General features: G+C 39.3%; 1 protein-coding gene across 1 annotated transcript in view; it reads left to right on the forward strand.

The window, feature by feature from the left end:
• TPRG1 (tumor protein p63 regulated 1) overlaps positions 1 to 27,419 on the forward strand; it is a 157,165-nt gene that overhangs the window by 106,097 nt on the left and 23,649 nt on the right. Inside the window, exon 5 of the mRNA XM_080825066.1 lies at positions 26,990 to 27,143. Within this exon, the coding sequence (XP_080681192.1) occupies positions 26,990 to 27,143 (154 nt within the window). The remainder of the gene's footprint in view (positions 1 to 26,989; positions 27,144 to 27,419) is intronic.

Raw genomic sequence — 27,419 nt, forward strand, 5'->3', positions numbered from 1 at the left:
CAGGAGCTTGAGTGGTTTAGTTGTAAGGATTTTAGACAGCTGTTAAGACAAATAGTGGTTTAACACTTGTTTATGAAAAAGTTCAGCACTGGCATCCAGTGATGGCTCCTGAAGCCATCAGGAATTCAGCCTCCTTTCATCTTCCTATTCTGCTGTCCTTCCCCTGAAGACCACGGTATTCATGCTGTCACTTCATGGTTACAAGATGGCGCCATACCCCCCCCCCCCCACCCGCCAGCATCACTTCTGCACATCAAACAGGAAGAAAGGGAAGGAGACCAAGGTTAAGAGGTTTTCCTGGTGGGGCTTTCTTTGCCTTTTCATTTCAGATAGGTTGTCTTCCTATATCTCACTGTCTAGAACAGTGTCCTGACTTTAAGTAATCAAATATTTTAGCTTTTTTGATATTTCTATATGGGGATGGCAAAGGAAAAGAAGGCTGCAAATGGCTCTTGGTTGGCTAGTTCAACAGAATTTATTGTAAACAGCAGCCAAAAGAACCTGCTACATATCCCAGAGTTTAGCTCCACTCATTCTCAATTGTTTTCTCTTTCTAGTTTGAATGTATAAAAAGGGGGACCATGTCTAATGCTGTGGCCTTCAGAACATGCTGAACATATAGCCTCCATAGTATGTAGATGTTGATTATGGGCTTTAATTTGGTCTCTGAGAATCTTCTTTTTTTTTTTTTAAGATTTCATTTACTTATCTTAGAGAGAGAGAGAGTGAGGGAGAAAGATAGCACAATTGGTGGTGGGCAGGGGCAGAGGGAGAGGGAGAAGCAGCCTTAATGTGGGTCTTGATCCCAGGACACCAGGATCATGACCTGAACCGAAGGCAGGTGCTTACCTGACTGAGCCACCCAGGAACCCCTAAGCATCTTATTTCCTACCAAAGAAGTTTCAGCTCCAACCCATATTAATGGCCAACTTTTTTGACTCCAGTAGCATTTTTTGCACAACTGCATGTCTTAAAGATTCCACATCTCCATCGTAAGCACTTGCTGGTTGGGCTGGGCCTTAACTTTCCCATTAAACTCTTAACACAAGTTGTCTTCATAGTCAGAACTCAGTGAATCCATAATAAGTGAATCCACGTGTCATTGAATACTACATCTCAGAATTCTGTGTCAGAAGGTGTTATTTACTAATTTATTGGTAATATCTCATTTGTCTGCATATTTTCTAGAACTCAAATAGAAGTAATGTGTATAGTTACCCTATAAATACTACTGGACACTTAACAATTGTCTAAAAAAGAATAAGACTATAAACTTTGCTGAGAGCTATTAAAATGCTTGTTTTAAGTTGTAATCTGCAAATGTTGTGATGGATATGAGCCTCTGATATGAGCCCAAAGGAGAGGGGGCGTAGAAGCCAATAGACAACACAGAGGACAGTGGGAGATGGAGAGGAGAAATGAGTTGAGGGAAATTGGAGGGGGAGACAAACCATGAGAGACTGTTGACTCTGAGAAACAAAGTGAGGGTTTTGGAGGGAGAGGGTTGGGTGGTTGGGTGAGCCTGGTATTAAGGAGGGCACGTATTGCATGGAGCACTGGGTGTGGTGCATAAACAATGAATTTTGGAACACTGAAAAAAAAATCAGAAAAGACACAAGAAATACCTGAGAGCCCCAGGCAGTTCAAAGGGCATTGTGATTATTTCTAATAACTATTATATGTGAAAATATTTAATGACTATTAAAAATTTTCAGTGAAAAGTCAACTCTTAAAGCATAACTTAAATGCATTTATCTTTGTATGTTGTCCCCCCATTTTATGGTTTGATAAATTTTTAAAAGAAAAAACTTCTGAGGTAGCAGTGTGGGAAAAGATTTAGAGAACTGAATCTGTAGTGATAGGACTTTTTCACACAATACTATAATCATGGAAATTAGCATTTTGATTTTTAACAGAAAGGTTATATCAAAAACAGCACAAGAAGAGAGAGTGAGAGAATGTGTGTGTATGTGTGTACACAACCAAAATTCAGCCTAAAGTAATAAAATTCATTTTCAAAATTTTTAAAATTCAGACCAATAATGTATCCCCTTCACTTGTTAAAAAAAATGAATAATATATTGTCTACAACCAGCAGATGCTGCTATCTGTGAAAAACTGTGAGAGCAAAGATTACATATTCTGCTTGGTTCTTTCTGGAATCTGTAGTGAGATTGCAGTGCAAAGTAAGAACAAGCTCCAGAGGTCAACATATATTGCAGGAGGAAAGGAAAGGCTGGTATGGCAGACAGAACTACTATGAACAGCTCTCTATTACTCACTGTTACTTTTGGGGTGATATGCTTATTTTTAGAAAGACCAATCCCAACTTGTCCCATGATCCTAAGTCCCTACTAACTGAAACAAAAAATCCACTTCTCTTTTTAAGTATATATATATATATATATATATATATATATATATATATATTAGTAATCTCTATACCCAGTGTGGACTTGAACTCACAATCCTGAGGTCAAGAGTCCCATGTTCTTCTGGCTGAGCCAGTTAAGTGTACCCCACATCAGCATTTTAAAGGACCCAGTGGCTTCTGTGTTCCAAGTCTTCTTTCCTCTGCTAACCGTGGACTCTTCCCCAACGTCCCCTTCTTTCTTTTTTTCTCTTACCTCCTCAGCCTGATTAGGGGCACTCTTAGACCTCACTCCAGACAAAGGAAATCATTTTGAGCTAAACTGCACTTTTGAAACTTCCAAATAGACTTTATTATCATGCAGGAGCAAATTCACCTTCATAAGGGCAGTTTGCTTCAGGGAAGGAAGGAATTACTCCACTGTTACTACATCTATCCTCAAGCCACTGATTTGTGTGCCTAATATTTTGGGTTTGGGATATAAGCAGTGTAAGGTGATTTTGCAAAAGTGTCCAGCTTATTATGAGGTGGCTGAATTTATAGGGGCTTTATAGTTTGTTTGTTTGTGGTTTTTTTTTCTTTTCCAACTCTGAGTATTTATGGAAAATTCTATCCTGTGTCACTCACCAATTTTCAGGGTGAGTCTAAGACTGAAAATATGCTGCAAATAGCTGATTGAAACTTTAGCAAGTCTGGGGGCCCAGTGATGGGAAGCACTCCACACCTGCACTCCTTCCCCTTGGCTGTCTCCACCTGTATGCCCCACAGGCATCTCCAACTCAACACATCATCTTCCTCCTATCTCGTGCTTCCCCAACAAACCTGCTTCTCTTCTGTAGGCCTTTATTTATGAGGATGGCCTCATTATCGTCCCAATTATCCAGGTTTCACAAATCAGTCATCTCTGACTCCGTATTTTCCCCCAAATCTAAACAGGTTGTCAAATTCTGTCAAGTCTATCTTTGCCACATTACTCAAACCTAACCTTTTCCATGGCTACTGTCATGATGTTACTTTGGGTCTTTATTACCTCTCATTTCAATGAATATGGTGGTTCCCAAAGCACTTCAATGTAGTGTTTAAGAGCCTGGACTCTCTAGACTTGTGCTGGTTTAAGTTCAGGTTCAGCCACTTACCAACTTACCAACACTTCAGAATGTTTCTTATATTCCCTTTCCTTTGGTTTCTTTAAATCTGTGAAATGGAGATGACGATAGTTTGCACTTCATAGGATTATTGGGATTAGCTAAGACTATTTATCTTGAGTGTCTGATATAGCACTAAACAAATACTGAGCATTATGAAGTTATTGCATCTTCCTGCCTCCAATGTCCACCAGTCCTCAAATTCATCCAATTTAACACTCTAGGATTACCTTCTTAATATATCACTTTGATTAATTCATCTCTTTCCTCAAAATTCCATTAGTGATGCTCCATTATCTCCTTATGCTTCACAAGCTGTATTACAGAAAATCTCAAGTAACAGAGATATGCTGGGGTCTCTGAGAAGCCACAGGATAAATATGCCTTATCCACCTGAAGTCTAAATTTTGACCAGTGTTACATGGTTTGGATTTTAAAATACTATTTTTTAATTAAAACCAATCCATGTAAATGAAATATAGCAGGAAACCTAATTATATGGTTTTAAGGATAAAACAAGAGATTGCAAATAAATTTAGTGTTTAAAGCAAGTAGTCTTGCCCTTACAGCCTTAGGAATATTCCACAGGCAATTATGAGAAGCAGTAACATACAGCTTCATAGCTTGGCTTACAAAACTTTTGCAATATGATCCCAACCTACTTTTTTAGCCTGTCCATTCTTAGATTCTCTTTATATAACTCAAAACCTCATCAATTCAGACATATCAATGTTTGCCATACATGTACCACCATTCTACTGCCAGTGAATGTTCTCACGTAATTTCTTCCTCTTGGGCTGCTCCAAGCTTTCCAACTCTGACACCTCTCATGCATACTGTATTTACTTTCCTTTGCTCTAAATTCATCTATATCCTAAAGCCCAAGTCTTGGTGATGAATTGATAGAGCTGATGAAGTAAAGAGAAGTGTTAAAGATGACTTGAAAGTCTTGTCCATGGAGTACCCTCACACAGAAAGCTGTCTCTTAAGTCTGTTAGAGATAAATAAAATAGATATTGTTTGTCACCAATGAAATCAGAAATTCAGGATGAGCGTTTATTAGAGAGTTGTTAGATTTCTTTGGAAGGAATAAGATTTTGTGGAGGAAAAATCTCTGAACAGTTCCAGAACAGAGAGGCTTGGCTGTGTTTGAGTGTAGACTGTCGTAGTTCAAGACACGTCTTCAAAGGCAAGGGAAACAAAAGCAAAAATGAACTTCTGGGACTTCAACAAGATAGAAAGCTTCTGCACAGTAAAGGAAACAATCAAAAAAACAAAGAGACAACCCATGGAATGGGAGAAGATATTTGCAAATGACACTACAGATAAAGGGCTGATATCCAAGATCTATAAAAAACTTCTCAAACTCAACACCAAAAACAAATAATCAAGTCAAAAAATGGGCAGAAGACATGAACAGACACTTCTCCAAAGAAGACATACAAATGGCTAACAGACACATGGAAAAATGTGACACATCACTAGCCATCAGGCAAATTCAAATCAAAACGACACTGAGATACCACATTATACCAGTTAGAATGGCAAAACTTGGCAAGATGAGAAACAACAAATGTTGGAGAGGTTGTGGAAGAAGGGGAACCCTCTTACGCTGTTGGTGGGAATGCAAGGTGGTGAGGGCACTTTGGAAAACAGTGTGGAGGTTCCTCAAAACTTAAAAAGAGAGGTACCCTATGACTCAGCAATTGCACTACTGGACATTTACCCCAAAGATACAGATGCAGTGAAAAGAACCCAACGTTCATAGCAGCAATGACCACAATAGCCAAACTGTGGAAGGGGTCAAGATGCCCTTCAACAGATGAATGGATAAAGAAGATGTGGTCCATATATATAATGGAATATTACTCGGTCCTCAGAAAGGATGAATACCCAACTTTGGCATCAACATGGATGGAACTGGAGGAGATTATGCTGAGTGAAATAAGTCAAGCAGAGAAAATCAATTATCATATGGTTTCACTTCTTTGTGAAACATAAGGAATAGCATGGAGGACATTAAGAGAAGGAAGGGAAAAATGAAGGCAGGGAAATCAGAGAGGGAGACAAATCATGAGAGTCTATGGATTCCAGGAATCAAACTGAGGGTTTGGGGGAGCTGGGAATAGGTGAGCTCTGTGATGGGTATTAAGGAGGGCACATATTGCATGGAGCACTGGGTGTTGTACACAAACAATGAATCATGGAACACTATATGGAAAAATAATTATGGTGACTAACATAGCATAACAAAAAAAATTTTAAAAATTAAAATTAAGTGGGAATAAGGAAACAAGAAGAAGAAGAAGGAGAAGGAGAAGGAGAAGAAGAAGAAGAAGAAGAAGAAGAAGAAGAAGAAGAAGAAGGAGAAGAAGAAGAAGGAGAAGGAGAAGGAGAAGGAGAAGGAGAAGGAGAAGAAGAAAAAGAAGAAGAAGAAGAAAATGATGAAGAGGAGGAGATTTGGCATGAGGTCCATGCTGGAGAACCTCTGCAGGTATCTTTTGAGTTACATAGGCTAGAATGAAACCAGGTAAACTCCCTCTCAAAACAGAGATCATATGTATGGACCTTGGGTTATTTGAGGAGTTAACTGGGTGGTGAATCTTTCTGTGATTATTTGAATACAGAGCCAACAGCAGTTTAGTTGAAAAAAACCCAAGGTAGACCAACTTCTAGACCAAATCTACCCTGTGCAAATTTTGTGAACTTGGCAAATTGACTTTCTGATTCATAATTCTATCATGCAACAAAATAGAAAAACTATTGGGGATATAAGAATCAAATGAGGCAATTGGTTTATATGTAAAAACACTTTGTAAATTTCAATGGAGCCTCCTTATCTGTGAAATGGAGTTGATAGGGCTCCACACTGGGCCAGTGTGAGGATTAAGATGAGAAAGTCATGCAAATCCCTTCCAAAATGTTGAAAATAAGGAGCCAAAGGAAATAAATATTAGCTATCATCATCATCATCATCAATTATTACTCTTCATATACTACATCTATGAAAATAGATTTTTATTACGGTAGCATTTTGATTATGGTTTGGCAACTAATTTATGGTTTAGGGTTATAAAGGGATAGCATCATGATTCCCTTTACCCTGTGGCAAAATCTTTATTTCTGAAGTTGGGTCCTTAATTATTAGAGATTTGAGCAGTTATCTTTCATTTGCTTACTGCTTTATTTCCGAGTGCTTTCATAAATATTTATCTCATTAACAATCCTGAAAACAATCCTGATCACTAGGCAGGGTAAGAGTGATAAACACCACTTGGGAATTGGACAGACTGAATCTGGGGACCTTGGTTTTTGTCCATGGTCACAAAACAAGCTTATGGAAAATACCGTGGACCCCTCTGACTGCGACTTCAGAGACCTCCCAGAGCTCTGCCCATGCCTCTGTTTATCCATGACTGCCATTTTAGGGGAGCTTGTGGAGGACGGGTATCAACAGAATAGGAATACCTTCTAATTCTCTAGACTTGATGACTACTTCTCACATTCACTTTTTTAAAACATGAAAATATCTTTCCTGTTTTTTCTTGATGATTCTGAATATGACAAGAAGATGTAATTTGTTCAAAAGCTTTCTGTAGCTTCAGTGTAGGAGCTCCAAAAAGGGAGTTAAAACTTTTGCAATTGCAGGATTTACAGCAGAATATTAAGAGTGATTATCTCTGGGTGGTGGGATTAGATGCAATTTTTCTTTTCTTTTCTTTTCTTTTTTTTTTTTTGCTTATCCTTACTTGCTAACTGTTTTTTCTCCCCATTAAATGTTATGTAAAAATAGCAATTATATTAGCTTGGCTACAGTGCCACACTTTGGAGCTGGTGTATCTTCCCAACTTGCTACCTTTACCACCCGGAAAACCTCTTTCACTCCCTGTTTCTCAATTTCCTTTGTATAAAATAATCATAATCATAATCATAATCATATACAACTCACAGGGTTGTGGGAGGATTAAAAACTAATATACTGTAAGGATCCTGGCATGCAACTGATCAGCTAATATGTCTACCACCACCTGTACCTCTTCTTCCCTCCTTTCAAACTTATATTAGTTTCAGGCTAGAAAAAAATGTAAGTGATAACTCTAAATTCTTTATGAATTAAACATACTCATTTTCAAAAAACAAGCAGGTGAAAACTTTAGGGTGACAAGTTATCCCCCATCTTAACGCTTTCCCACATGTCTTTTGGTGATGGGCTCTTACAGAATATTGTAATTAAATGCCACATGGCAATGAGCAAGGAAGCCAGGACAGATGATCACGGAAGGGAGATTGGGAAGCACTGTTTGTAAAGACATCCTTAAATGTGAAGAGATGGATGAGAGCAGCTTCTACAGCCTGGAGTATTGGGCTGTCTTCCAGGACAGGCCAGAATTCAGGCATCCCAGTGTCCCACATCTGCTTGCGTTGGCCCTTGTTCAGATCACAGCACCTATTAAGAGCCTGCAGCCTCTGTTGCAGGGTTTGGGCTTGGTTTAGGCAGCTCTCTAATTGGTTTATGTCATTCATTAGGAATTTCTTTTCTTTAAAGTTGGTGACTTGAAGCCAGATTGTGAGGAGAGAGTTTATACCACCCATATCTGTTTTGTTATTCCCCAGGTTATAGATGAGGTGATGTGGGGGCTCCTCTGGCAGTGTCCTTAGCTCCCAGTTTCTAGAGTTGGAGGCCTGGTCTGTTTGGATGGGAAGACCTCACCTTGCACCTCCCTCTTCACAAACTGGGCAAGGCCCTTGTGGCAACCTGCCTGCGGAGGGTGGGGGGTACGGGGGGTGGGGTAGGCACTCTCTTCTTTCCTGCTGCACTTAACACTGAAGGCCTCCTGATCTGAGGTGTAGATAATTAAAGAGCTCTTCACTCCTGGAGAGGGTTTGGCACAGGGAAGGTGGGGAAAGATGTGTCAGGAAAGAGAGCAGGGAAATGTCAAGAATGACTTTGCTACACCACAGACCCCTCAAAACCAGCAGGCCCAGGAATAGACCTCTCTCCCATCCCATACCCACAGGGACTGCTCTAGTCAAAGGCACCACTGTCTTCTCACTTACTAGGGATGAAAACCTCAGGACCATAGGATCATTGTAAGAAACATACACTGAATGATTTTTCAAAGATATTTCCAGGTGGATACAGGTTGAAAAGGCGCCTCCTCCTACTTCCCTCCCATCTTGTCTCCCCCCCCACCATTTCCAGGTGGAGATCGAGATTCTATTATCTTTAACCCTGAAGTCTCCCTCAGTCTCCTTTTTATTCTCCTTGGTAACACTCTGCTCTAGGTCTCACGATTTATCCACACTGAGACTCCTAACTGGTCTCCCTCACTCTGTACCCTCCAAATTCATCCTACCCCTCAGGTTCTGACCATTTAATCTTTAAAGTCAAAGTTATGGTCAAGTTCATATCTCTTCCCTTATTAAAAGCTTTTCTCAGCCCCCAGTTGTTTACAGCATAAAGATAGACTCTGTGGTTGAGTTTTCCTTATCTTTTGTTACCCGACTCCAATCTATTTGTCCAGCCCCTCTGTTGATTTCTTCTTTTACGTATGCTAGGTTTAAGTTACGCTGGCAAATTCAACAGCTTTTATATGTGCTTTACAATTCCTTTTGGGAATACTATATGAAGCTTTAAGAATTAATTGGGAACATAAAACAATGTGATTGTCTCCTTATCAGTTTACCTTTCCCACCAGATGGTTTTGTCTATGGGGGACTGACTGGTGATTTTGAAGACTGAAATTTAAGTTTAAAGAGAAGGATAAAAGTGAAGATTTGGGATCCAGTATTCAGAAACTATGTTACCTCTACAGTGATATATAAGAACCCATAGATGGGAAGAAAGAGAAAAAGTAAACAAACAAAAACAAAGCAAAGCAGTAACAAAAACAAGCTATTTCTTGGAATCTATTCTAAATTATGTAATAACCAGGTTGATAGCATAATACCACCCCATAATGTAATAAAATCTGCGTTCCTGCCCACTTTGCTTTTTAGGTATAAGAGAATGAGCAAAGACGGAAATGAAATTATAAACTAACATTATTAAAACACTCTGTATCTTTGAAGAGTTTTGTGAGGACTTTGGCTGAGAAAAACATACTACTAGCCCACCTGAATCCTCTTTGGAGAGATGGAGAGTGGACTTGTTTATCATAGGAGGAAACACATAGGCCCCAAGGTCAAACAAAACTGAAGAAAATACTTCAATACTTCTACGTAGGGTTTTTGAATAGTCTGAGTTTCAATTTCTTCAAAAATATAGAAAATAATATTTGCCACAAAATTGCTATGAGATGTGGTTGAGGAATGTAAAGTGTCTGATTTTTTAAAATAAAGATTTTATTTATTTATTTACTTGAGAGAGAGAGACAATATGAGCGCGTGGGATGGGGTGGATGCACAGAGGGAGAGGGAGAAGCAGACTAACCAATCAGCAGACTCCCCAGTGAGCAGGGAGCCAGACTCGGGGCTCCATCCCAGGACCCTGGGATCATGACCATAGCTGAAGATAGGCTTAACAGACTGAGCCACCCAGGCACCCCTAAAGCATCTGATTAATACATAGGAGCTAGGTTTCTTATTATACCAGGCTGTGACTTACCAGAGAGGGTCTACTACCTGCAAACTATGTGCTTCCATGTGGAACATGAATGCTCCCCTTTTCTGTGTCATCCTCAATTTCTCAATGTGCACACACACACGGAGGGGATGGGGGTGAGGGGAGAGAATTTCTCCCTCGTTCTAGAACAGGAAGGAACTGGTTAAAGACATTAAGCTCAAGGATAATACTCAGAATCTACCTGGCCCAGGGTGAGAAGTAGAAAAACTCCAATACTTCCCCACATTCATGACTTTATGTTATGTTCTTCCGTTTGGAGTATCTTCCTCATTGTTGAATGCCCACTGCATTTTATACCTCCATGTTCTGATTGTCACAACTTTCAGGATTCGCTGATCCTCAAATCAGGTGTGGAATCTTTCTGTATGTAACGATAGCTTCTCTTCACAGTTCTCTCCTCCTATCTTTCTTTTTCAGGACAGTTAACGTCTTTCCTACTGACTGTAAGCAACCTGCATGAAGACGAATTTCATTGTTTATGTCAGATAAATACTGCCGGGGCAGTGTTTTGAAGAGTTCTACTGAGCACACATCTCTTGAATGAGTATTGCTTCTAAGATAAATTTCAATACTTTACATCTTTATTTTATTTATTTTTTATTATGTTATGTTAGTCATATAGTACATCATTAGTTTTTGATGTTCCATGATTCATTGTTTGTGTATAACACCCAGTGCTCCATGCAATACATGCCCTCCTTAACACCCATCACTGGGCTCACCTATTCTCCCCTCCAAAACCCTCAGTTTGATTCTCTGAGTCCACAGACTCTCATTATTCCTCTCCCTCTGATGTACTCCCCCCTTTCATTTTTCCCTTCCTTCTCTTAATGTCCTCCATGCTATTCCTTATGTTTCACAAAGAAGTGAAACCATATGATAATTGGTTTTCTCTGCTTGACTTATTTCACTCAGCATAATCTCCTCCAGTTCCATCCATGTTGATGCCAAAGTTGGGTATTCATCCTTTCTGAGGACTGAGTAATATTCCATTATATATATGGACCACATCTTCTTTATCCATTCATCTGTTGAAGGGCATCTTGACTCCTTCCACAGTTTGGCTATTGTGGTCATTGCTGCTATGAACGTTGGGTTCTTTTCACTGCATCTGTATCTTTGGGGTAAATGTCCAGTAGTGCAATTGCTGAGTCATAGGGTACCTCTCTTTAAGTTTTGAGGAAACTCCACACTGTTTTCCAAAGTGCCCTCACCACCTTGCATTCCCACCAACAGTGTAAGAGGGTTCCCCTTCTTCCACAACCTCTCCAACATTTGTTGTTTCTCATCTTGCCAAGTTTTGCCATTCTAACTGGTATAATGTGGTATCTCAGTGTCGTTTTGATTTGAATTTGCCTGATGGCTAGTGATGTGTCACATTTTTCCATGTGTCTGTTAGCCATTTGTATGTCTTCTTTGGAGAAGTGTCTGTTCATGTCTTCTGCCCATTTTTTTGACTTATTTGTTTTTTGGTGTTGAGTTTGAGATCCTGGGTATCAATCCCTTATCTTTGCAAAAGATATTTGCAAATATCTTCTCCCATTCCCTGGGTTGTCTCTTTGTTTTGCTGACTGTGTCTTTTACTGTGCAGAAGCTTTTTATCTTGTTGAAGTCCCAGAAGTTCATTTTTGCTTTTGTTTCCCTTGCCTTTGGAGATGTGTTTTGAAAGAATTTGCTGTGGCCAATGTCGAGAACATTATGCCTACGTTCTCCTCTAGAATTTTGATGGATTTGTGTCTCACATTGAGGTCTTTCATCAATTTGGAGTTTATCTTTGTGTATGGTGTATATTCTTCTGTATATAGCTGTCCAATTTTATTGAAGAGACTGTCTTTTTTTCCATTTTAAGCATCATCCTGATCAAAATACTAATGGCACTTTTCAAAGTGCTAAAACAAACAATCCTAAAATTAGTATGAAATCAGAAAAGACCCCAAATCACCAAGGAAATATTGGAAAAGAAAAACAAAGCTGGGGACATCACATTGCCTGATTTCAAGCTATATTATGAAACTATGATCACCAGGACAGCATGGTACTGGCACAAAAACACACATAGATCAATGGAACAGAATAGCCCAGATATGGACCCTCAGCTCTATGGTCAATTAATCTTCGACAAAGCAGGAAAAAAAAATATCCAGTGGAAAAAGGACTATATCCTTAAATGATATTGTTTCTGTGGTTTTAAATGATAATTCATTTTTGTTTGTCTTCAGGAGTTAGGTAACATACTCTATTGGGCATAACTCAAATTGCAAAAAAAGATCTTAATCTCCTTGATCTTTAAATTATTATAAAGATGCTATTTTGATATTCTGAGACTCTTATCAGCTCTCTGTAGAAATATGAGTGGATATGGTAGAAGAAGACTGTAGTTGTACTCCAAGTATCTTTGGGGGATTGTTTGTATGTGCGAATTTTAATTTCAGTGATCAGAAGTTCCCAAGAGTGCATGCTGCTGTAGAAGGTCTGATGCAGGATTAATTTGAGACTGTGCTCAGCTTTTGTCTTTGTGGCTTCTACAGCCTTTTGGATAATGCTTATAATGCAAAAAGCAGTTATTGGTTACTGAAACGTCCTACCACCTCTTAATTATATTGTGGAAAAATTATTTATTTGATTTCATTTTTAAATGATTTTTTTCCTTATTTTTTTGAACACTTAAACCATTTTTAAGCTTTGGCCAAGAGAGGAAGTTGATCTATCTATCTATCTACCTACTTACCTACCTATCTATCCATCCATCCAACAATCCATCCATCCATCCATCCATCCATCCATCCATCCATCCATCCATCCATTATTTGTTTTAGCTCTACCTCCCTTAATTCAAGAACTAATCTAAAATGGAGATAACATTTTATGATGAGCTGGTAATTTAATGCCTGCCCTACCAGCATATACACATTAAATTCCTTTTGTTTTTGCCTTGAGCATTTAGCCTAAATAAGTCATCAGGAGAGTTTGTTTGTTCTGCCTTATAGTTTCTGATCAAAAGCTTCCTTATGAAAGATCAGGTGCCAAAGGTGGGATTTAAGTATGAGCTGTATTTTCCAGGTCTACTTTCTCCAAAGTCAATTTGAAAAATCAACTCTTCACAATGTATTTTAGCAGCAGCAGGCGTGAAAAAGACTTAGAAATTAGAAACTGTATTTTATGGTGAACTCTAGGTGAGTCAGCAGTGTGGTAAGTCACCTGCACAGCCAATGTTATTGTTGGCTAAATTCACTGATGTACAGCCTCTAGAAGGAAAGACAGAGTTGTCATGGTATTGCACACTGACTGGATCACTATTGGATTATTGTTTTCCTTTCTTTGCCATATACTTTAATTAGGACACTGGAAAGTTGGAACATTATATCTATACCTATATATTTATATTCATATCTATATACTATCTATCTATCTATCTATTTGGGAAGAGATTCTATGATTAAAAAAAATCTTGTATCACTGAACATTTGAGTAATCTTTAAACAAATTTAACACTAGTCTCTTGATGAAAAATAATTTTTTTTCAGGACTTCTGTTAGATAATTCCATTGTATGATAGGAAAGCTATCTTGATTGCAGGCTTTTGATTTTGCCTTTAACCATAGATTATCGATAGAACCCTCTTCTTTTTGATTCTTGCCTTGCAATCAGGTACAAACCACTGGGCCTTCCCTTGGTCAACCATGATTCCTGCCCTAGTCCCACATGGTAGATAGCCTTCCTTTGATCCTTATCCAGCTGTGACCATTCCCACAGACTAAGGAGGCCATGGGGATATGCCTAACCCACAGCCTGCGCCCTTACCCCACTGAGCTACTTGTTACTGGGACTGGTGACATCAAGATCACCTGGGAGCTTGTTAGAAGACCAGAGTTTTCTAGATTCTCAGGATACACTCCACCAAGTGAATCAGAATCTGTATTTTAACAGGGTCCCCATGTGATTCAAACACATATTAAAGCTTGTTAGAAATTATTCTAGACCATGCTCTGGGTACCACAGACCCTAGAATTTGCTGCCCAAAATGTCCTACATTGGCCTTCAGGGCCTGTCCTTCCCAGAGCATACTGTGCTGCCCAGGAACATAGCCTTAAGCCTGAGGGGTAACCAAAGGGTGACCATTTGGGGGTGGAACTTGGAGATATGGGCTGATTGTTCTCACTTATGTAAACAATGCCCCCCACTGAGGGACTGGATACCAGGCCTAAAAAATAAGAGAGAAGATCCCAGGTTTCTATCTGCATTGTTGCTCTGGGCCTGGATAGTAAAATAAAGCTCTGTGGTAGAAGTAAATCTTAAGTGAAAACAAAATCATAAAACCCCAACCTCATATGTATGCAAAGCAATACAATTGCAACATGAAGATTAAAAAAAAAATGCACACACACAAAAAAACCGCACACATATTTGCTCACATACCGCAAAGCAAATATGCACTGTGGAATGTAGGTAAATCAGTTCTGTTTCATGAAATGTCTGGATTTCTTAACTTTGTACATAGCCTTTATTTCACCCCTTGTTCCTTCTTTGTCCTCCTCTACCACCTGCCCCCCATATTTATGATTTGGCAGTTTTTGGTGGATTGGAAAAAAAACTAGCAAGAGTGCAAGAGAATTCAGAAATGCCTTACCTTCTGATTGACTTTTCAGAGGTCTGCTAAAGGAGGGCTTGAAACCTCTGATGAGAGGTGACAGGCATACTATACCCAGCCAGCAACGGTTCTGCTAAGTAGGCAACTGTCTCTTCATTTTGCAAAAGAGGAAACAGACTATGAGGATTAAAGTGCTTTTTCCAAGGCTACATAATAAATGAAGGCATAGATTCGAACCCAGGTCTGCATCCTCTCTCTAAAATCTAGGACTTCTTTATTATATCAAAGTATCTCATAAATAATATGGATGTTTATGTTGTCTGAATTTTACCTGTGATAGAGTATATCCACTTTGGGCAGGGATGGGGGTGGGCACTGAGCACACCTTTCTTGCTGAACAGTTTGAATGGCTCATGTCAACCGTGACCAGGGAAGAACGTGATGCTGATGGTGGACCACGTCTGTGCGCAGAAGTTAGAGATGGACGGGTTTTTATTGTTTATTGGCCAACATAACATACTGTAGGGAATACCATAAATAAACTTCCCCACAAAATGTTTTTTTAAGCATCAAGGGGAAAATAAATAGGTATATCACGTATAGTCTCTTGAGATTTGTTCCATTCCAAATTCCTCCAAAGTGGAAAAAGCAAAACGCTTGCAGACTCAGGAGCAGGATCAAGGGGAAGCATTGGTGGGCAGAGCTGAGTTTCTTCTCTCATTCAGAGCTCTCATATGCCCATTGCCTTCCTGGGAGGCCCCGTCTGCTTCCGAAAGGACACAGGAGAGCTGGGCCACAAGTTACTGGTAACTGGTCTCTCTCATTGTCTGTGTGTGTATTCCAGACAATCTAATCTCCATCTCCCTTAAGAGGAAATGGAAACAGAGGAGATTAAAAAAAAAAAAAAAGTGTTTTTCTCAGATGCTTTTCTTTCCTTTAACTTAGCTACTCCGTGCCTGTTGAAACTTGGCTGTTTGGGGTGCTTAAAAGCAACTTCCTGTTGAGAGAGGAGACCAAAACTTACACAAACCCAAGGCTAATGTGATTTGCCAAATATCCCCATTCATAATAGAGGGAGATGCCTCAGAATCATTTCCTTTATTGTGTTGTGTTTTCCTGCATTGTAAAAGTTGCCCTCTCCTCTGTACACACAGAAACCTCAGCGCGGGCCTGGCATGCCAGCCCCTGCAGCCGGTGCTCTTAGAGCAGGGTCCTAGACAACCTGCAGGCAAAGGTACAGCCCCTTCCATCCTGGGCCTTTCTCTAAGCATGTCCTTTTAGGTACACCCCAGCCCCCCCACTTAAACAAACAGAAAACAATGGAAGAGCTCAGTTTTAAAGAGTGCAATTCAGAAATGTAGACTAATGCAGGACAAAAGCAGCAGCCTGGTCTATCTGGTTTGAGGGAGAGTATTTTTGTTCTGTTTTGATGTGTATTTTTTACAGTAAAGACCATGGGCCTACTTATTTTTAAAAAATCACTTACTATAAGATAGTATATCTTATATAAGATATTATATATCTTATACATAAGTATATCTTATATTATTATATATAATAATAAAATATAAAAATATATTATTATATTATATTATATTATATAAGTATATCTTGTATAAGATCTTGTCGGGGGGACGTATATGATTTATGTATGGACCCTTGTCTTGGACAGCTCACGGTTCATTTGATGATATACACAGAATAATCTCATATCGGTGAAAGGATCACAAATGCTGTAAGCGGGGCTCAGCAAGTCTCATTGTTTGGTTGGATCATTGAGGAGTTGTGGCTTTGAGTTTTGGAAATGAAAGAATGCTGGAACCATAGTGCAAAAAGTCTTGACTGTGAGGCTGGGAGAGTGTTTCTGAATTTTAAAGGCAACTGGAAGCCCCTTTAGGTGTCGGAATCAGCATTCTGGAGAAAGGTGGAAGAAGGTGGATTAGTTGAGGTGAACAGAAACTACACATAAAAATGTGAGCTCTGCATTGACCGGCTTTATTTAGGTTTGTGAGGGGAACACGCGGCTGGTTGGCACCAATGTTCATTTTTGTCTCTGTCTTGTATATCCAAAGGGTTCCATGCAGTTGTGGGGGTGTGTGGGACCAGGGAGATCTAAATCTGAATCCCAGTTCTACCACTTACCACTTGATGGCTTTGGACCTCTCTGTGAAATAGAGATTATAAACCAAACTTGTTTGTGGTAAGGACTAGAGGTAATAGATGCAGAGGTCTTAGCCCACAGCTGGTACTAATTAGTCATGGCTCTGGTTGTGATGGATGACATCATCTTAAATATGCAATTGTTCATTTCCATGTAAAAATAATACATGCTCATTACAGGAAGTAGGGAATTTTTTAAAAAAATTTTATTTATTTATTTGACACAGAGAGAGAGAGATCACAAGTAGGCAGAGAGGCAGGCAGAGGGGGAGGAGGAAGCAAGCTCCCTGCTGTGCAGAGAGCCCAATGCAGGGCTGGATCCCAGGACCCTGAGATCATAACCTTAGCCAAAGGCTAAGCCAAAGGCTTAACTCAGTGAGCCACCCAGGCTCCCCAAAAGTAGGGAATTTTAAAAGGAGCAAAGTAATCCTATTGCATCAATAATGTCAATACTCCAGAATGTTTCTTTCAATCCTTTAACCAGAAGGGAAACAAGTTTACTATTGTCCTTCTTGAGACTTGACTGCTTCCTGATTTGCTTTGCTGTTTACAAGAACAGGACCTGGACCAAATAGGCTCTAACTGCCTTTCTCTTTCATCACTGTAGACACAGTTCTGATCTAGACCTTTACTCCGAGCACTGCTAGGAGTAGGCAGACTTCCAGCAATGCCACGGAATATCTTCTTTGTCAATCCACCCTCAGATCTCCTAAACATGTATGGAATGAATGAGGCCCTATTTGATACCTTCAAATATAAGGGACTCTTCCTGCAGCTAAGTCCCCATTACATTTTATTTAGAGCTTTTTCTCTGGACTATATTGAAGAATACTAGCAGAGATATGCTGATAATGTTCCTACTCAGATTGATCATTAAGTATTATGGGAGCTATATTCAACAGTTTGAAGGATGGGTCAGAATATAAGACTCCTTGTACAGAATATGAGAGTGCCACTCCTTGTACAGAATATGACAGTGCCAGTCTACCAGAGTATGACCTTAAGGATGACAAAATTTCATATTAACCCCACTGGTGGAAAGATGGTTGTCATTATTAATTCTGAGATCAGATTTCATTCTCATAGGCATAGAACTCCAAAAGGACTTTCTAAAACTTGAGCAACACAGATCCCCATCTAAAAGTTATTCACCATCAACACTATTGGGTTAGCTCTCCGTTTAAATATCATCTGTGAAACCAAAGCTTTTGCTATAAATTTCCCTTACAGGAAAGGGCATAGAAAAGAGTGTCATTTTGTTTAATTATTTGCCCATGACCCCAAAGGTAATGCATTCCTAGATTCCCCGTCAGTAGAAAGTTCAGAAAAAGCAAATTAGAAGGAGTCAGGAATGTTGATACCAGCAAGAAATAACAGAGATGAAGGAAGAGAGAGCTGATATAAGAACTAAAAAACTAGGCAGTCAAGAATCTTTTAGAGTTTGGGTAAATAGCCTTACTCTTCATGTACAGCAGTTTGCTTTCATAAAGAGAAGCATTGAAGTGTAGGAAAATATTAGGAGGAGATTGAGTATGAATCCAGGTAATCTTGTAGATTTCAGTCTTTGTTTTAGTAAAATTAAAGGATCAAGAACATAGGACACAAATGGTTAATAATAAATCCCTTTTAGGTCTTAAAATTTGGTTTGTGATGCTTTTTATTAAGCCATAAAAATACTCATTATATTTAATATAATTTGCTTGAGAAAATAAGTATGTATGTTTTAGAATGATTTCTATCTAAATAATCCATTCGTGTCAGTTCTGGAAAATAAAATATCTCTGTATGTTATTTAAGTGAAACCCAAAGGTAGGTAATGATTAAGTCTGGTGAGTCAAGAGTGTTCCACTGGCACATACTTGGAGTGTCCTCTAGAGAATATCTGATCCAAAGCCTCCATCATTGTCATGAGCACACAGAGAAGGCACACACAGGAGTTGTGTCTTTCCGCAATGTCAGCTTTGTTCAGTCAGAAAGCAAACTTAAATCACCATTCTAAAGCAGGTTCAGAATTCCAAACTCAATGACAATTCATCATGTGATGAAACTTGGCTTCTTACGCAGCCCACAGAGCAGGAGAGAAGACAAACCACACAACAAAGACAACAGAAGGGTGTAGGAAGAAAACAAACGGAATTCGAACTCGGTCTGGGGGTGTACAGTGGAGATAAGGCCTCGGGCTGGTCTGGGTCAGCTCTGGGCACTTAACTGCTTCTGATGTTCATGCAGGGAAGGAACTCCGTTCTGTTAGGTGACTGATTGGGCAGACTGTGGCAGTTGCCTTTTTAAGTGGTCAGACATAGAAGGGTCATGTCTGAAGAGTCTCACAGTTTGCTGACAAAATCCTTCCCCTTTTTAAAGGGATTCAGTCAGTTTTGGGTCTCTGCCGACCTCCTCGGGTTCTGCTCGTTATCAGTCCTGGGGGGAGGTCAGCTGACTTTGGTCCTGGTGAGATCTCCTGGCTGCAATACCTTAACTGCTTGCATCACTGCTTGACACAGGCTCCTGCTTGACACGAGAGACTCCATTTTGCTCTCTACAATTATTTTATAAGAGGGATGTCTTGGTCTTCTGGGGCTGTTATAATAAAATACTAGAGACTGTGTAGCTTATAAACAGTAGAAATTCCTTCATCATACTTCTGGAGGCTGGGAAGTCCATGATCAACTTGTTAGCAGATTCAGTCTCTAGGAAGTGTCTGCTTTCTGGTTCACATGTGGCACCTTCTCCCTGTGTCCTCATATAAAGGAAGTGGTGAGGGAGCTCTCTGGGGGCTCCTTTATAAAGGCATTCATCCCATTCATGAGGACTCTGCCTTCTGACCTAATCATGTCCCAAAGTCATCACCTTTTGATTTCATCATCTTGGTCATTAGGATCTCAAGGTATACATGTTGATAGGACACAAATAATCAGACCATAGCAAATGGAAATGGAGGCTCAGAGATGCTGTGCCGAGCTCTAAGCCACAAAGAAAGTTAGCATCAGTAATAGGTTTAGACCCACATTTTACTGACTACCAATTCGGGGTTCTTACTACCACAACATATAAGATTCTAAGAATGGAATGATACAGCATTCACACTCACAGGCATCCTAACTGGCCTGTGAATTCTGTGAATTTATTCATTCATTCAATTTTATTAAACATGGATTTATGGAGTGATTACTATGTACCTTGCACACTGTAACTTTAGCCTAAACCTTAGCTGTGTGTGTATGTGTGTAGGCATGCACGCGTGTGCACGTGCACACACAGACATATACACTAACCCTGTGAGTCACAAGGTTTTAGGTTGGACCTCAGTCTTCTTCACCTCAGCCCTGAACATGGCACCCTCGAGGACAAGCACATTTAAGTTTCCCAAGCAAATAAACATTTCTTTTAAGGACTTTCATCCTGAGAGATTCCATAGCCTTTTTCTGTAGCTCTTTTTCTAATTCATCACACTTTCTCTGGGTTCTGCTTTTGGTTTAATCCTACATCTTTTATTCTGTAGCTTAAGATCCATTCTTCCTCAAGAAGAAGAAAAAGTCTCAGCAGCCCTCTAGGAATTTCTCAGTCACTAATTTATCCTTTGGCTTTTTGTCTAACTGGTAGGATATAAATTATTTTTTTCATAATAGATATTAATTTATCAGGGCATAAAAGGAGATTAGAGGTGATCTAGTTCAACTATTAGTTTGATAGATGGTCCCCTGGAACCCAGAGAGAAGAAATGGTTCAAATTACCCAGCAAGTCAGTAGCAGGTTTAGTCTTTGAACCCAGGTCCTACCTGTCATCCAAGGTTTTTGCTATGACACCACATTGTCCCAGAGTTCTTTCTTTAGGGACACTGCTGGTCTGTTTTACTTTATCACTTACTTCTCCCTCATGTAAAATAACCCACGGAATTTCTTGGTTTCCCGTGCCAGGAAATGGTTAATCTCACTGAGCCCAAGGACCTGGAAACTTCTGGGAGGGAGCCAGGTGAGCAAAGAGAGCAGATAAAGGCACCACCTGCCGATGGGTTAGAACAGCCTGGGGACACAGAGAGAATGTAAACACATTCTGCAAATCTTATTGTCTGACACCGTGCCAGTGTCTTTGGGGTTCTTGTCATGGAAAATATTTCATCTGAGGTCATTCAATGAGCAAAAAGAAGCATTGAATACCCTCCAGGGTGCCAACTCTGCCCCCCCCCCTTTTGTCCAGATTAAATAAGCAAGGGACTAACATTTCATGGTTCTAGAAGGTCTGCTTTTCAACAGTACAGGCTGTAAGGTAGGGAAAAAGGAGACATTAAGAAAATACATTGTGTTGTTCTGAACAGCTCTCTCCCCTGGGCAGCCCGCCCTCCTCCCCTGCGGCCTCCCTCTGTTTGCTCACATACTTACAAGCACACGCCCTACGTTTAGAGCAGGACTTAATGTCTGTGCTTCCTCATAAATCTCGGCTTGGTGCCTGGAGCTATGTTTTTAATTCTGTGGTGGAGCTTTGAGATCTGAGATGAGTAGAAAGGAGGGGCAGCTGATGGAGGTAGTAATGGAAGCTGCCATCTCTCCTTCTGGGGACTTGCCTCCTAATTCACGTCTTCTCTCAGGTGGTTGAAGACCTTAGCTCAGCCTCTGTGAAGGGCAGGATGGAAGGAGAGTGGGAAGTCAAGAGAAAGAATAGCTATGTTGTACGACCGCTATGTTGTACTATGCTGAAGGATGCATGGCTTCTCTCTGAAGGTAGTAGAATGTGTGGAATGAGCAAATTAACTCAGACTGGTGACTGGCTGGCATAGATTTCTGGTTCAGCTAAAAATGACTTCAAGGAGAGGAGTCTTTCCTGTCAAAAATAATGTATGGTCTTACGAAAATTGTTATCAAAGAAAGTTTTCCCTCCATTCAACTTGAAGCTCCTTTTTTTGTGGTGTTCATTTATTTTTTATGATTGGTCCTTTGGAACTTGGATGATAGTTTCTTCTGTATAAACCTCATCTCTTCAACATGCCTTTGTTTTTTGTGGTGTAGAAGGCAAATCTCTTCAGCTGCTATGATGGTTTAAAGTAGTAATTGCTTAGGTTTCTACCCTGACAACAACTGTGTTTGAGTAGAATTCTAGTCTGAGTCACTGAGTGGAACATGTAATTAACAAGACTAAAGGAAGAACTCTGATCTTTGAAAATTCTGGTCCTCAGTTTATACATCTATAAAATGAAAGAATTGGAAACGTGTCTCTTAAAAGGCCTCTAACTCAGTCCAGGATCCTAAAAATCTCCAACTGTTATAAGCCCTCTTCTTCCACCAAGTTCTTATGAATCCTTATGGAGACGTTCCTCTACTTCTATATCTTTCTAGAAGGTTTTGAAATTTATCAGAAGTAAAGGGTACATTGACTTGCTTCTACTACTGTGGGAATGGAGGCTAGATCCAGTTGGTTTCCCTGATGATAGAAAATGGGAATGAAGTAAATTGTAATGGGTGAACTTCTGCTTCTATAAAGAGATCTGTGGCTTTCTATTTGTACCTGTTTGAGGTATGGGAAAGAGATGATAGTAAAACAGATGATGGGCTTCTGGAGTTCAGAGACTGAGTCTTATTCATTTCTCTATCTGCAACAATACACTGTACTGTACAGAGAATATGCTAATTACATTGTGGGAGTGAAGTTAAACTTCTTGGGACTGTTTCAGGGAATCACCTCTGAGGCGATTTAAAAGATTATTTTTAAATTATTAGAAAAGTTTTACGGAACCATGCTGATTCAGTCTGAAGAAAAAAGAACTTTAGGGATGTTTTGAGCTAAATGGACGTCTCTGATGGATTTAATGTATGTAGGAAATTATACACATCAAAACACTGATAAAGCAGAAACTAAACTCATAAGTATTCAGAGACTCAGAGTCAGGTGGAGGAAGAGATCAATAGGTGAAGAAAAATGTAGAATATTCCAGAACCTTCTGTTTTTCTCTGTTCTAGAGATTTGTTTTTCTGCTTTTGTCTATGTAGGGAATCCTGGTATTTCTCCTCCCGCTTCTTAGTCTGTTCCTTTAGTGGTTCTTCACTTGCTGATGTGATTAAGCCTGGTCATATTCTTTATAATATTTCTTGTTAAATTCATTTATTTATATCAAAGATGTTTGGAAAAATTCTGTAACATTTAAATAAAATTTTAAAATATAAAGTTTCTAACAGTACACAGTAAGCGTTATGGTACACACTAAGAACTCAAGATTTGCTAGTGGGACAATGCCTTACAGCATACAAAACACTTTCTCACCTGTTATCCTCTTGTTCCTCATGAAGTTGTTGTTACCTAAAGATTGGAAAGATGGTATATAATGCTCAAAGCCAGGGTTTACACTCAGAGTATGATTTGGAGCAGAAAGCTGGCAAATTTTTCTTTACTTAATAATTTGGTGTAGCATTCTTTATCCAGAACTGTACCCCCACTTTGATAAACTTGACCATAGCAGCTCGGTGAGAAAATCAGTCTTCTTACCCTGAAGACATAACTTGTTTGTAATTTCTTAATTTCTCCCTTTACTCCCAGGGCTACCTTATTTTCCTGCAATCTCATAAATAGTATATATATACACACACACACACACACACACACACACACACATACACACACACATATGTATACATATGTGTGTATATATATGCCTCTGAGGCAATTTATATATATATATATAATTTATATATTAATGTATTATTATATGTTTAATATATAATAAATATTTATTTATATATAATATTATTTTATATATGTGTGTGTGTGTATGTATATATATATACACACACATACACACACACAGAGTTCCTTTTGCAATTGCGATTTCCTTTTTCACCTTTAGCTATGATCTCGGGCAGGCCTTTTGCCTACAGATGATGACGGTCTCCTCAGGGCAAGTCTTTTAACTATATGTCAATTGGAAATAAGGCTGTGTTGTGCAATAGCAGGACCTTAACTTGGAATGCATTTTGTGATGATAGCCCAAAATGGTGAAAAGACCCCTAAATGAAGTCTTGGGAGACCAGGGCTCTCAACAGCTCAGCCATGTGTGTAATGATGCTTCAAGGAAGCTCTAATCCTTTTGTATCAGTTTTCTCATATCCAGAAAGAAGGTACTGGGTTTTACCTTCCACGAGCCCTTCTAGCTATGAAGTTCTCTAGTTTATAAACATTAAAATGCTATTCCATCACATGGTGGCAGATTTGTGCTTTTACATGTTTGTGAGGTATCATGGTAGGTGCTGAAGTTCCCTAGGAATCATGGGACAAGGCTTGGTTAGTCTTTGCACCAGAAGATGTGTTCAGGGGGCTAATTTGATGCCTCTAAACTGAAGCCATAACCCGGAGGTTTCTTTCAGATCTTGTACGTCCTTGACTGGATGAACGTCAGTAGCATCATGACCGTAGCTGTCTACACCATTTACATAGTTACTGAGGTCATGAGGTGTCACATGGAAACATGCCAAAGAGCATAGGGTAAAACTGAGATTTAGAAAATGAAACTAGCTCATTCATAGTCACACAGCATTAAGCATCAGAACAAAGACTCTAACAAAATTATACATGACATCCTATTCTTTGCATTTTTCACTTTATTCTGTTACATCATATGCTATCTTTCATGGTGAGCCTAAGTAACTAATAGAACGCTCCTGGTCATAAAAGCATCTATATTCTCCATAATTATTCTAATGACATTTGACAGAACAGAAGATGACAGATTTTCATAGGTCTCTCGTACTAAAGTCTTTACTGAGAAGCACTGCCTTAGTTTTACCTTTGGAGAGACTTCTTAGTTGCAGATTTATCTTCTTAGATATCACCAGTGGAGCTTAAGAGAGAAGGTTGGCTGAATTTGTATACTTATTTATTTATTTATTTTCTTTTTAAATTTAAATTCAATTAGCCAACATATAGTATATCACTAGTTTCAGATGTAGTGTTCAATAATTCATCAGTTGTTTATAACACCTAGTGTTCATCACATCACATGCCCTCCTTAATGCCCATCACCCAATTACCCCATCCCCTCACCCACCACCTCTCTAGCAACTCTCAGTTTGTTTCCTATAGTCGCGTCTCATGGTTTTTCTCACTCTCTGAAGACTTCCTATTGAGTTTTCCCTCTCTTCCCCTATGATTCTCTTTTCTATTTCTTATATTCCATGTATGAGTGAAACCATATGATAATTGTCTTTCTCTGATTGACTTATTTCACTCAGCATAATACCCTCCAGTTCCATCCAGGTCGATGTAAATGGTGAGTATTCATCCTTTCTGATGGCTGAGTATGAATTTGTATATTTAGAAGTATGCTACATTTCTGAGAAATGTCATTGTCATGCTCAAATTGATTGGTTATTTAGAAATAGGGTCCCTCTTGAATTTCATGCTTAAACTTCATTTGAGGTTTCCCTAAGGTAAAAGAATATAAAGTGTACTTATTAGAGAAGCTATCTTGGCAGATTTTCATTGCCTTTGGATAAAAGCAAAATTGCACCGAGCACATAAATTGACATATGAAGCAGTAAATAATTCCATTGTACAAGTTGTTTGAATGGACTAAAGCCAAAATGCTCCATTAGCCAGCATGCATAGAATATTCACTGAGCTTAGAGTTTATTACCAGGCCAGGGCGGGGGGGGAAGAGAGAGAGAGAGAGAGAGAGGGAGAAAAGAAACAGAATGAAGGAACGTATGGGGGTGAGGGATGATAAATGTCAGCATAGCAGCTGGGAAGGTGAGAGATTAGAAAGAGAACTTTAGAGGTATGTACAATATGTTTCTTTTCCTCTCTTCTTCTTCTTTTTTTTTTTTTTTCCTTTGTGGGGGAAGTATTAAGTTAAAAAAAATGGTTCAGTGTCAGCTTTCAAACATAATGATCAAAAATCTGAGAACTAGGCAGTAGAATGAACCAAACTCTTTTCTTATTTCCTTTTGAAAATAGAATCTCAGAGATCAGCCAATAGGAAAGAGGGGTGGCATTTGTCTATGTGTGAGATTGTGTTTATACACATCTCTACTTGGATAAACACCCAGAAGCCACAATAGCATTCCCAAAGGTATTCTTCCTTAATACAGGAAGTGACAGCTTTGTGAAGGTACCACAATTAAGCTCTGGGTTTTTATTCTAGATCCCAGGATTTAATTTCTAGAAGAAATGAGAGCTCTATGATGTTCCATGGGGCTGTTTAGAATTACAGGCAACTTAGTTTTAAAGCTTGTTGAATGCAAAGCACCTGAGCTTAGCTTAACCTCCAGGGATCTCTTTGCATTTAGAAATGTCTAAAACCACAAACCATAAATTCTGATGGGCACATATAAAAGAAGAGACCACAGGAATTACAGTTTTGTTATTCAATGTGGCCACACTCTCCTGCCACAACTTCCCTCCCATCACTCCCAAGCTTCCTCTTGTTTTTGCACTTGGGTTTACCAGATGACCAGGCCTGAGTTATACCAGGTAGTGTGTGAAAAGGCAGGCACAATTCCTTTACAAGCTTTGATATGTTTGTTTCTGCAACTTTGCTGCATGGAATGTGTGCAGAGAACAGAGAACCAAAGCTGAAGTCACACATATTTTGAATTGGTCATCATCCCTCTTAAGGATCATATATACGCTATTGTTCTTGATGTCCCATGTCTCTTCTCAGTCATTTCCTGCTTGCATTTTTTTTTCTTTTTTGTGGAAACTGGAACTGCTCTCATTCCCCTCCTTCCTGAAACTTCCTGCCACCTCAGCACCTCAGTTCCTGTCCCACCATCTTGAATCTTCCTGTCCCTTTCCCATTTAACCATTACCATTGGAATATTGGCATGAGATTAATATCCCCATTTCCATCCCTGGCTTTGGTCCTCAGCACCAGAGTCACATTTTCAGCGAGGCATTTCTATATAGGATTCTCAACAACACCCAGAACTCATCATGTTTGGAACTGAATTTATCCTTTTATTCTTACCTCCTAAATTTCTGGGATAATCAATTAGTTAGTAGGCAAGACATTTAGCATCATTATAAAGGTTAACTGAGACACTACCTTACTTTCCCATCCTTTTCTTTTTGTGTTAGTCTAATGGCAATGGCTAATCTAAAGGAAATTCCTTTCTTGTAGGAGACAAGGAGAAGGCCTTAGGATCTACTGGGGGAGTCTGGAACAGCAGTCCCTCTTTTCCCGCTGGAACCCATGGTCCACTGAGGTGCCTTATGCGACCTTCACTGAGCACCCTATGAAGTATTCCAATGAGAAGTTCCTCAAAATTTGTGAGGTAGGCAGTTTGGGCATCACTCTTAGATCACCTTTGATGGTGAAGCGGTGTGCTTCTAAAGCATGTACTGTTCCAAAAAACAAACAAACAAAAAAGGTAAGATACAACCTGGGTTTATACAGATACAAACTTTACAACGTTTGCAGTATTTTTTAGTAATACTAAATTATTAATTTGGAGCTCTTTTATTTATTAAAAATATAAAATGTTGGGGTGTCTAGATGGCTCAGTGGGTTAAGCCTCTGCCTTTGACTCAGGTCATGATCTCAGGGTCCT

Source organism: Martes martes, assembly GCF_963455335.1.
Source record: "Martes martes genome assembly, chromosome: 1".
Taxonomy (NCBI): Eukaryota; Metazoa; Chordata; class Mammalia; order Carnivora; family Mustelidae; genus Martes; species Martes martes.